This window comes from Labrus mixtus, chromosome 21, assembly GCF_963584025.1.
Source record: "Labrus mixtus chromosome 21, fLabMix1.1, whole genome shotgun sequence".
Lineage (NCBI taxonomy): Eukaryota > Metazoa > Chordata > Actinopteri > Labriformes > Labridae > Labrus > Labrus mixtus.
Genome location: NC_083632.1, coordinates 1,159,511 through 1,171,919, shown reverse-complemented (window position 1 = coordinate 1,171,919; position 12,409 = coordinate 1,159,511). Strand labels below are relative to the sequence as shown.

At 42.3% G+C, this 12,409-nt stretch overlaps 2 protein-coding genes across 3 annotated transcripts in view; one reads left to right on the top strand and one right to left on the bottom strand.

The window, feature by feature from the left end:
- The window catches only part of hid1b (HID1 domain containing b), a 15,585-nt gene extending 14,279 nt beyond the window's left edge, over window positions 1-1,306 (bottom strand). For both annotated transcript variants that reach the window (XM_061027871.1, XM_061027872.1), the window contains exon 1: window positions 1,145-1,306. In XM_061027871.1, the coding sequence (XP_060883854.1) occupies window positions 1,145-1,291 (147 nt within the window). In that variant the 5' untranslated portion in view covers window positions 1,292-1,306. The remainder of the gene's footprint in view (window positions 1-1,144) is intronic.
- A 3,267-nt stretch (window positions 1,307-4,573) lies between these two features.
- plaub (plasminogen activator, urokinase b) lies at window positions 4,574-10,094 on the top strand. The gene is made up of 11 exons (XM_061028724.1): window positions 4,574-4,713; window positions 4,803-4,896; window positions 4,981-5,085; window positions 5,167-5,320; window positions 6,310-6,407; window positions 6,497-6,538; window positions 6,625-6,826; window positions 6,914-7,065; window positions 7,151-7,291; window positions 7,778-7,926; window positions 8,021-10,094. The coding sequence occupies exons 1-11, from the start codon at window positions 4,657-4,659 to the stop codon at window positions 8,213-8,215; spliced, it is 1,389 nt and encodes a 462-aa protein (XP_060884707.1). The 5' UTR covers window positions 4,574-4,656; the 3' UTR covers window positions 8,216-10,094.
- Window positions 10,095-12,409: the final 2,315 nt, after the last annotated feature.

The following is a 12,409-nucleotide window of genomic DNA, read 5'->3' as shown; positions in this document are numbered from 1 at the left end:
TAAACTCCTCTATTTCAGCCCTGCTCAGAACAGGCTGTTTCTGTGTCTGTACCTTTAAATATGTAAATGAAATGTGTCTGACCACGCCCCCTCTCTGGAAGGGCTTGGGTGTACTCTGGTCTTTCTCGCTCCATGTCCTATTGTTTACGGTGAGAAGGCAGACTCAGAGGGCAGAACAAACACCTAGCTGTGGGAGTGTCACCCACCTGGGGGAGGGGCTACTGCCCTTTGTGATGTCATGAAGGGAAAATCTCCAAATGGCCTGTTTGAGCACACATTTTCTGAAAAGTGGAGCAGGGAAAAGACGGAGAGGATGGACTTTTCTCATCATTGGGGGGTTTGTAGACGGACTAGAGACACATGTTAGAGTTAGAGGAACATGGAGAAGAGTGTTTTTACAGAATATCTGACCCTTTAACGCTCACAGCGTTAGAAAACTCGGTGGCTTTCCTTTCAAAGTTCGAGCATTTGAGAGGCATTATCCATTCATTTGTCAGAAAATCCCAGAAAAAATGTGACACACAACCAAAACAATTCTCCTACTCTGAAGTCTGAGTCCAAGCGGGTCAAGTGTGTTTCTTTTAAACCGAAAGATAAAAAAGGTTCAGCACCAAATTCTTCAATGTTAAACTGTTTAAACCAAATTTATTTTCTAAATTTCTCTACCAAATAAAGTTTTGATTTCATGGACCACTGCTGCAGCTGCATCCACATGACTAACACAACAGAGGAAGAAGATCCACCGTCAATTCACCTGTTCATGGAGCCTGCCTGATGGAAATCTCATTTATTTACACATATTTCACGTAACATGTTATCATCAGCAGATTATTTAAACCTCAAATTAAAGGGATTCAAACGATCTAGAGGCCAGAAATTAGAGTTTCTGGTGACGTAATCTGCACAAATATTCAAGAAAAGATCATATTTAAGGAGATAACGGTGAACATTGATTAAAAATCCTTCATTATAAAGTGAAGTGTTTTTGAGTGGACTCTGTGTCATCTGTTCTGCAGTCCAGGCTACCATCTGGCACACTAACTTTATCTGCACAGGCTGAACCACAAACAGGCGCTCTCTTCTAACGTGTCTCTTTAGTTTTTCTTTTTTTTTTTAGAGTTTCGTGGAGTTAAAACAATCTGACCTGAGTTTTGGTCGTGAGCTGAATCACCGCTTTCCTGAAGTGAAGTTTGGTGTCCGCGTTCCCCATGTTGCGTCCCCTCCAGCCGGTCTCCTGTGGATCCGTGTTGACGCTGAGAGCTTCACAGTGAAGGAGGATAATCTCCCTCATCACCGCTGTGACGCGTTCAGGAGCCGCTCGGAAACTACCGTGTTCACGCGGAAATAACACCAACTGCAGCTTTAAACTGGGGGATTTCTAACTTTATGTTTGTTTTTATTTGAAAGACAGGGGATATGAGGGGTCCTCATACTTATAGACTTATACTGTGAAACAAAAAGGAAAAAGAAATAAGTTTCATGATAAGTCAAACAAACTGAAAAAATAAAGAAAAAACTGCAATAAAAAAATACAAATAAAGTCCAGAAATAAAACACTAACAGGCTAACATTACAGATTTTGTGCGGTTTGGGTAATGTCCAATATATCTTGTTGTGTTTTATAGTTTTTATTGGTATGTGCTTTTTGTTTACATGTAGATTGTGTTTGTTTCTATTGTTTTTATTGATTGATTGACTGAAAAGCACTTCTTAGTCCAAGACAAATTTCCCCAAAGGGAACAATAAAGTATATCATATCATATCATATCATATCATATCATATCATATCGTATTGTCTTGTATCTTGCACCGTCAAAAAAAGTACAGGGTCCCAACAAAGAGTGCATAACTACTGTTACCAAAAGTTACCATACCATACCTTACCATACCTTACCTTACCTTACCCTATGTCACCTTACCTTACCTTACGTCACCCTATCTTTATTTGTTTGTTTTACAAAATCCGTTTTCATGTTGTTTTATCTCAAGTCTGCCCAACAAAGTTAATAATTCCGACTGCCCCTAAAGGCCACGTAAGACCGAGCAGGATCCACAGAAGGCGACTTCCGGGATCCTAAAGCACATATTTGCTTTCATTCACGTGACACAAAGATTCAGATTCAGTTAAAATGACTGAAATGACGTCATCATCATTATTTATAATTAACGATAATATTTGATTAATTATATTGATTGATTTTCAGTGGATGATTCCTTCAGTACACTTCAGGTGCAGTGAGGATAATGTGCTCTGATTAAAGAGCAACAGTGACACCTGGTGGATGAATTAGAAACTGCACTGTAGACCTCTGAAGCAGGCTTCATTTCATTAGTTTTTTTTATTTTGACCTCTTGGCAAAAACAAAACTTTTCTGATAGGACGTATTTTCATATTTAAATCACAAAGTAGAGAAAGTGTGATTTTAAACTTGTAGAAGTAAATGAAAAATGAGATCTTAAAGGTCCCATATTCTTCTTTGTCTGGTTTTATTTGCTCTTAGTGTGTTTTCCAAGTGTCCTGTGCATGTTTAGGCACATCTATGTGCAAAAGTTCGCGGAAGCGCGGCTTCTCCTACCTCCTCCTGTTAGCTGTAGCATTAGCTGCATGTAACGCTCGGTTCTAGCCCCCCTCGATAAAAATTTGTCAGTCCGACGTCATTGTCAGTGTGAGATCACTGATCTAAGCCCATTGGCTCGTTGTGGCCCAGCAGCTCATGTTGCACGCCCGTTAACTTCTGTAGCACGCCCACGATATGCCGTAGCCTGTGGTAGCACAGTAGTGCTAAGGTGCTAATGTTTATGCTCCCCTCGGATGGAGCCAGCGGCTGCATTCCCAATATGGTAAAAGAGGCGGGACATTTCCGAGAACCGTGCTGAGCAACTGACCAATAACGACAGAGCCAACAGGCCGACCAATCAGATCGACTTGGCACACGTGGGGACTCTGAACATTTTGAACCCCAAAAAGGGCATAATATGACCTCTTTAAAACACAAGATCAGATTAGCATAGCATAGCCTACCGAGCTAGTCAAGCTAACTAGCATGATGCTATGACTACCAAGTCAAGTCAGGTAGATTTTATTTACAAAGTGCAAAATCACTTTAAAAAATGAAGTCAAAACAATGAATAAGTGTTTATTTGTTTCATAGGGTTAGACGGTCTAAATATTTTTAACCTGCAAGAGTTAGCAGGGATGCTAATTTACATCCTTAGATGCTAAGCAGGTAGAAATGTAGGCTACTCATTATCACAGGTAAACAGAGTGAAATAAACTGTTGGGATGTCTGCTCAGGGTTCTTACTCTAAATTTATCCAAATTTATTTAAGCCCAAAGCAGTTGGCTCCAAAATGCATCAGACGTGGCCTCTTCAAAGTACATCTTAGTTTCCAACAGTGTTTTTTAAAAAAAGAAGATTTGTCCTGATGATTTAATCCAGAGAGTTTTAGGCCGGGCTCCATCTGTGAGTTACGTAACATCATCCATGGGAAAACTTTTCCAGGGAATCAGTAATACCCAAATATGAACTTCCCTCTTTGACAGTTCTGAGTCAGTGGCATCACAGCTGCACAACATATCAAAACCAGTGACGGAAACCTCTGAAGACTTCATGTAAGTAACAGAAACAAATCCATCAATCACATATTAGAACATTACATGGAGATATAACTAGACGAAACAGATCAAGCCGGTGATGAAGTGTAACATCCTGCAGTTCCTGGAGTGTCCACTAGAGGCTGGCTGCAGAAGCACAGGAAGTCACATACACACCCATTCTAAAAAGTCTGTTTTTACAGCAGAGATTAACATGTTTACAGCCTGGTTCAAAAAACCAAATAGGTGTGATTAGCTCATGTCTCGATGGACACACACTGTACGGGGGGTGAATGTTTTGATGACTCATCAGTTTTGATTTGATGAAGGATAAGAGTTATTCACAATAAGGCGTGTAGCTGACCTGATTGACAGGTGGGCGCGGTGTAACGGTTTGTCAGGAGGTTTAAAACCCGCCTCAGCTCCAGCTCTCAGCCTGTCGTTAGGTTGACTGAAAGTTAGACTGAGACAGCATTTCCAGCATGGAGACCGCCATCGATGGGACTCCAGCGCCCCCTGCAGGAACAGACGGGGGACGCCACTCAGGCTTCAAAACATTTATATTTACAATCTATGACTCACTGAGGTCAAACCTTTCTTTCAAAGTAAAACTTCCAAACATGGTAAATCTAAATATGCACAAAAGACAATGTGGTCATAGTAGCATCTGGTAACCCAGCTAGCGGGGTTTCATGAAACACAAACAGTCATAACCATCTTTTTACGGTAACTACTCGTCATTCACTTCTTTAATCCAGAATCAATTTGATATAAACCGTACCAACAGCTGCATGTCTGATCTGCCTCCACAGATTCCAACATGCCAAAGTAACTGAGAATTAAATCCGTATTCACAACACTTACTCATGCTATTGCACTGCAAACAACTCTTTCCTCACAGCAAATCAGCCAATCAGGACCCTCCCTTCTCCCTGCATGCAGAATACAAAAACAGAGAAAACCCCGAGGAGGTTCCCAGACTAAGCAGACTCAGCTCAGTGCGTGCACGCTCATGCTGTTTGGATTTCTCAGTCTGAGCAGAGAGAGAAGACGAGACAACGATGAAGAGCTTTGGAGTTCTGATTTGCACCCTCGCAGTCCTGACGACGGCTGAAGCAGTAAGAATGTTTTTTTTTAAAAATCTGACTTGTTTTGAAATGTTGCATTTCTTTGATCGGGTTTAAAATACTTCTTGCATTTTTTTTAGGACCTGTTTAGAGACAGAAAGCGGCGGGAATTGTCAGTTTTCTCGTCCTCTTCATCATCATCATCTTCGTTTTTGTCCTCCTTAGAAAGTTCAGGTGAGAAGCTGCACTTTCTGAAGCTGTAAATCATGTAACATCGTCGCGCTGTGTTGAGCATGAGGCGTGTCTTTTGTTCCTCAGGTGGGATCTGTCTGAACGGAGGCTCCTCTGTCCCGTCCCTGACGTCTGGAGAACACATGTTTTGTTTGTGTGCCAACGGTTTCGAGGGGAGACGCTGTGAGACAGGTGAAGAAGATGAACTTCAAACCAATCTCCATTTTTTGTCTTTTTCATGCTTTTTACTAAATCCACCTGGTTTCCCTTCAGGAAAGAGTGCTCACTGCTACGAGGGCATTGGACTGTACTACAGAGGCACAGCGTCTACATCAAAGAGTGGGCGTGCTTGTTTGGAGTGGGATTCAGACACCAGGGAGCGATACATGTCGCCTGATGTCAATGCAGGGAGGCACAATTACTGCAGGTAAAATAAACATTTTTAAATTTCTTTTTGGTCTTGATCGTCTTTTTGTTACTTAAAACCATCTTAAAGAAAGTGTTGAGATTCATCTGAAGTCAAAGGACAAGAGAATTAATTTGAGCATCTTCAACCAGTAGCAAGAGAGCAAATACACCCTAGGAGGTAAGAGGCATCCAACACACAGAGTACAGAGGCGCTGTGCATGCAGCTGTTATTGCATTAAATATTTCCTCCCAGCAATACTTGGGGGTGTTTAGGTCCGCCTCAGATAAACAGTGCAGGAAGTAAAGAGTTTGAACATGTGATTTCATCTCTTTGGCTTAAAGGAGCAATATCATATCTAAAGGTATCTTACTATCTGATCATTAAGGAAACATGTTGAAGTGCTGGCTTCTCTGACAACAATGCAGCAGCCAGTATGTCCTCCTTCTAACTTTAGATTCTGGTCCTGAATGTTCTGGATTTGTTTGGACCAGAGAAGGTAGGCAGGTTTTAAGACACCCCCCCCACATGGCCGTTTTGGACGCCCCTCGGTTTGCCAGATATGAGAGCAGTTATCAGGTCAACAGGTGTTGCAGCGATGGAAGCGGGCAAGAGAAGTGGTTCAGATAGAAGTGATTGTACCCGACCTAAAAAGCCTCTGCATGTTTCTAATAAGCTCCACGAGCAGAAACGTGCTCAAACTAGGATCAATATTGGAGATGCTTTTTGAAAAATGGAGAGAGGTTAGAACACAGAAAGGTTTACAGACCCATGCAGAGCTGGATAAACACTGAAGCTTCAGAGTCCACCACATGGTGACCTGAGTGAGCATGGACTCTAGAGAGGAGGGGGGGGGAGACAGTGCTTTATAATGTTTTGAATTTGGACTGCAATACCCATTTTAAACACTAGGTGTCAGCGTTACATATTTCTCCATTTCAGGCCGTTACAAATAAGTCCATATATATATTTTGTAGTTTGATGGATTTTACATGTTTTTTTTCCGTCAGAAATATTCTCTACAAACGGCGTCCGTGGTGCCAAGTGTGGAAAAAACAGCAGCTGACGTGGGAGTATTGTGTTATTCCTCGCTGTGGCTTGGAGTCGTGTAAGATCATTTTCACTTCCATGTCTTCAGAGATAATCTGAGCTCAGGTTTCAGAACTTCATCTGTGAAAAATGTTTGTTCTCTTGTAGTTCCAGCCCCGCCTTCTCCTGCACCGACTCTACCAGTGCCCGGTTAGTTCACAGAAATACTGAACTCACCGTCTCTCTTTTGCATATTTTTCCTCCCCTCACTGCTCTGACCTTTGTTTCACCTCCAGCTGCAGAGACGTCCACATGTGGCCAGCGCACCAGACGGAAGCAGATGAAGATCGTGGGTGGGACGGTCTCCACTGTGGAATCTCACCCGTGGGTGGCAGCCATATTTTGGCGCAGCAAATCCAAGGATAAGGTTTTCCGCTGTGGGGGGAGTCTGATCTCGGCCTGCTGGGTCCTCACAGCTGCCCACTGCTTCCCTGACGGGTAGGAGGAAGTGATGTCACTGAGTGTAACCACAGCAGCAGGTGCAAAGGAAACAGCAGGTTCATTACTGCTGAATTTGTTTTCCAGCTCCCACACTAAAGAGCGCCGCTTCTCCGTCAGCCTAGGGAAGAACGCTCTGAATGAGACGGATCTGTATGCGGAGCAAACATTCAGGGTGGAACAAATCATCGTCCATGAAGGGTTCGACAACAGCGAGGGAAACTTCAACAATGACATCGGTATGAACCCTGTCACCTTCAGACGCTTCAGTCATCATGTTGTTTTTGTAATTCAACCAGAAAACGTCTTCATTTCATTTTGAAGCTCTGATGAAGCTGACGGCCAAATATGGAAAGTGTGCAGAAGAAAACCACTTGGTGAAGACCGTCTGTCTGCCTCCGCCTCTGCAGAGCCTCCAGCCTGGTGTCACCTGTGAGATCGCCGGATACGGGAAAGAAAAATACGGTGAGGAGAGTCCTCTGATCACTGCTGTTCTCTCTCTCTCTGTGATGGAAGAACACCGTTATATTACATCTCACAACGTTAGTCTACAGGTGTGAAATTGGGTGTGCATATTAACCATGTGAAGACCTAAAACAAATCCTCTTGTACCCATAGCCAAAACCAAACAGGAAGTCCGCCATTTTGATTTGAATTTCAAAATAATGGCTCATTTTAGTGTTTTACAGGCTTTGTATTTGAACCAACTCGTCCTAGAGGTTTCATCCGATCCTCACCATCTTTGGTAAAAGTATTGTAGACACCTCGAAGATTAAGATGTATCAAAACACTTTGCAGCTTTCAAAGGGTGTGGCCATTGGGTGCGGTCAAAGTTTGAGGTGCGAGGGCCCGTTTCTGAATGTGTTTTTATATGTTTGTTCTTGTAAGTATCTGTATTTTTAAACCGATCATGAGTTATGTGTCTGCTCTTAACACCTCGTCTTGTCTCAGGTCTGTGGTACAGGTCTCAGCTCCTCCAAGAGGCTCAGGTGAACCTCTTCGCCGATGATGTGTGTCGGCACGAGGATTATTACGCAAACATGATCACTGATAACATGTTCTGTGCCGGCCGACCTGACTGGAGCCAGGATGCCTGTGAGGTATTTACGACAAGCCCGAACTCGATCAGTCTTTGATTCCAGGGACGGGTTTTGTTGTCTTCCTTTTAATGCCTCTCGTCTCGTTTTCCAACAGGGAGACTCTGGAGGGCCTCTGGTGTGCGAGGTGGGCGGCAGGCTCTTCCAGTTTGGAGTCATCAGCTGGGGAGACGGCTGCGCTAAAGAGTTTCGGCCCGGCGTTTACACCAAAGTGACGAACTACAACGGCTGGATAGCAGAGAAGACAAGGCTGCCGTCCATGACCGCGGGCTCCATGTTCCCTCAGAAGTGAGGGAGATATCATCTGTGTATCTAAAGAGTCTTCCTCTGGACTCTGGACAATAGAGCTCAATGAGAGCGTTCACATGGACTTCAGTGGATCGGGTTTTATAAGTACCCTGTTTTTTTGTGTTTGTGCATGTAAACATCATATCCAGATTTCAGAAACCAGGATAAGCCTTTTAGCTGGTCTTAAGAAACACGATTTTGCTACCTTGAGAACTCAGAATGGAATCTGGATTCTGTGGCATGTAGACGCCTTACCACGATTTCTGACGACTCCCTGAGCAGCCGCGGCCTCATCCAAGTGACTTATAAGCAAAACAAAAACGGTCGCAACAATGAGAGCGTCATACTTCTTTTGTCTTTGTGTAGCTGCTTCATGATGTTGGCATTTAAAAGCGCTAAGCCCCGCAATAAGCCATTATTCTCAGATTTAAAAAAAAATTTGAGTTGTAAAAGAAGAAACATCACAGACGCAAGCGCAAATAAGACACAGTAATCAGAGTCATGGATACGAGTGTTTATCATGTCTACAGGGATATGAATAACCAGGTTTCTGTGTGCGCATGTAAGCACCTTATCCTGAACAGATACGGCTCATAACGGGGACGCTCACGTCCATGTAAACACTCAACGTTGTAAAAAAAAACAAAAAAACAAGATTAACCATGAAGCTGCTCTTTGGGGTCAAAACTTTCATTTTTGGCGTGACTTAACTGAGGAGCTAGAGAGCAAAAATTCTGACTGTACATTTAAAAAAAACGGTTTCTTTCTTCCAACCTTTGATCAACTTTAAATTTAAATTTTTATATTTAATATTTACCAGAGCCCCCTGAAGGCTCTGGTAAATAAATAAATAAAAGCCGCTTGTAGATCCAGTCCCACATCCAGAGGTATTGATTGTCAACAGGCAGGCAACTACTTGGGCCCCAGGCCAGTAGGGGGGCCTCGAGGGCTGACAAACTTTACACCACAGCAGTGGTAGCTCAAAATGTGCAAATGTTTCAATGACAGTAGGAACCTCCCTAAAGGGGCCCCGTCTGACAGCACTCACTATTTTTGCCCTGCTAAGCATAGCACGCAATGCTGTTTTGAAAACCACCTGCTGGTGATAAACGCTGGTTGAAGGCCCCCCCCAATTAATTTTTGCCTCAGGCCCCAATAGACTGTAGAATCGCCACTGCCCAAATGTACAAATCCGTGCGCATGGTTTATTTGGATTTTCAGTCTGTGGACACGTGTAGTTTGGTCAACAATGCACACAGATTGGTAAACTGTACGCACGTTTGTCTGAACTTTAAGCATGGTTAAGTTAATGCCACAATCTGTGGACAAGGAATATGTACGCACAGTTTATTTAAAAAAAAATGTGCCCACAGATTGCAAATCCATGTGCATGGATTATAAACCATGCACAGGGATTTTTAAACTGCGGGAATGGATTTACAAACCGCTTTCCTTACAAGTTTTCCTTACATGAGCCTTCGGGGGCCTCGTAGAGATCACTGTCTCTGCTGTGTCGGAGGTTTTCATTCTTGTACAGTTCTTGCACTTTCTGGCAAACAGATGTTACTTTTCTATTTTTTCAATCAATCTTTATTTGTATAGCGTCATCAGAGACGCTTTACGGAGCAGGCCGAGCATGAACGAGGATGGTGGTGGTCGTGGGGACGACACAGTCTGATGCTTTTTAAAGATATATATTCGTCAAATGTATTTTAAAGATTTTGAAGAGATATTTTTGCTGACATTTTCTACTTTTTTATCCAAAAGAAATTTGCTTAAAAATATAAATGTTTCAATGCATATGTTTTTTTTTATTTCTCATGTTTAAAAAATGAACAAGTGAATAAAGAAACACTCAAATCTGTGATTGTGAATCAAGACGACATTTGGTGTCTCTGTTTCCTCTCACATCTTTCTCCAGCTGCTCTTGATGTGACTATTCTCCACTGGTATCTTACTAATATCGATCCCCATTGTTTATTTCATCATGTCGCCCCCCCCCCTCCGGTGGTGGAACGAACTTCCAAACTCCTTTTGATCTGCAGAGTCCCTCTGCACCTTTAAGAAAAAGCTAAAGACCCAGCTCTTTATGAACACCTACACACTTAATGATGATGGTTTTTTTTAGGATGGTTTGGAGACTGATCAGAACTCTCAAGAACAGCTGTCGATGTTGTGCTCTGCCTCTGGTCACTTCCTGTCAGCACCTGTGTGTCCAATCAGACCTAAAGCTGTTTGTTTGCACTTCCTGACGTTGTGTCCTCCTATCTCTCTCTCTCTTTGCTTGTGTTGTTCTTACTCTCTGATGTCCATCGCTTTGGATAAAACCATCTGATAAGTGAATTGTAGAATATGATTGTAGAGTCTAAACTAACAGCTTGACAATGTGTCGTCTGGTCTGTTTCTTCGGTTATGAATTTTAGTATTTTATCAGTCATGAGCTAAAACTGAAGTAAATTAATTGGATTAAAAAGTAAAACGTTTCCCTCTGAAATGAGTCAGAGAAAGATGTTCATTAGTTTTATGATCTGAAACTGAAGCTGGTCTGTGAGCTTTGACTGTTTCCTTTTATCATCCTCCGCTTACTGTTTGTTCTTATTTTACTCTCTTATTTGTATTGAGTCTCTGTTTCTGTATTTCTTTCAGTCTAATGATTCTGATTGAATCCTAAAAGTCAGGAACAGGGGTTTTCATAATTTGAGAGCTTTACAGTCAGGCTCAGCTTCATCTTCACCAAACCAGTTTTCCTCCACATCGCGTTACTGCTGACACTGAGCCAACCCACCTGTCAGTGTCACAATCCATCTCACTGTATGTCTTTATTGCCAACTGTAAAAATAATTTCCCTCTCACAGAGGGTTGGCACTGCGACACTCGAAGAGCTGTGGAGCTCGCCGCTCAGAGGAGCCATCATTAAGAGAAGAGTGAGGAACACAAAGGAAGAAGATTTTGATCTGGTGAGAGGACTTTCATTCTTCTATTAATGACATGGGCAGAGGTATCAGAAAACGAGGCTGGAACGTGGACGTGGGGGGACGAGACAAACTGACCCGTTAATATGATATCATTTATCTTTTTCTGAAAAGACTGAACCCTCTGCCTTTATTTTACAGCAGATCTCCACCTACACAAATTAAACTCTGCTTTCATTCACTGGAACTCTGCACAGGGGTTAAGATAAGATAAAGAAAGAAAAAATACACTAGAAATAGATGCCTAGTATTATCTATTTATATTGTATTTTTTCTTCTGTATTTTGAGCTGTTGTAACAACAAAATTTTCCCCAATGAGGGATCAATAAAGTTTATCTTATTTCTTAAACTTTATCCAGGAAATGTGATACAACAGCTCACAACAGAGGGCAAAGGTACTCAGCAATAAAAGACAAACATATTAACAGTAATCAACTACTAGAGGAGAGACAGTAAAGAGGTGAATTATAGATAAATACAAGATGCACCCCTTCGTTTGTGGAGAGATGAAATCGGCTTTCGACCACTGTGACACTCAGTGGGTGGAGTCGGTTGTTTCTCAGTTGGACGCTTCTGCAGCCACACGTCGATGTGTCATTGGACAAGACGCTTGTCGTGAATTCCGTTTTATTTCCACTTTGTTTCCCTCACCAGTATGTCCTGTTCCTCACACTTACACGTCTGTTTAACCAAAGACGATTTGGTGTCAGAGTATCATCACACCGGTGTCACTTTGTTAACTAGTTTTTCTGGTGGTGACTCCCCTCTGTTCACCTTTTCCTTGGACAGTTTGGACATTTATTTCATGGTCCTTCAGAAAGTAAGCGTTTGTTTATAGCCTGTTTTTTGTTTTAGTAAATTAATTTTGTCGGTCTGCACTTTGGTCCTCCTCTTTGTTTAAATACATAAATCTGACGACATAAAAATGCTGCTTGCAGAGGGAGCAATTTGCATTTGAAGGAGAGCATATCAAAATGTAAAGCATGCTCTAAAAAGTAGAGAGGATGCCTACCTCAGGGGATCATGGTCTACTATTCCAAAGGTGAAGGTCTCTACCTCCTCGTCCTCCTGCTTTGTGTTCTGCAGCATGAGGAAACGTCTTCATTAAAAAAAGGATTTGAAACTATGTTGATGGTGAAATATAAAGTTTCCTCTTCGACCTCGCCTCTCCTTGAATATTTGCTCACTTGTCAACTCTCTCTTTCTATCTGCAGAGAAGAAGCCA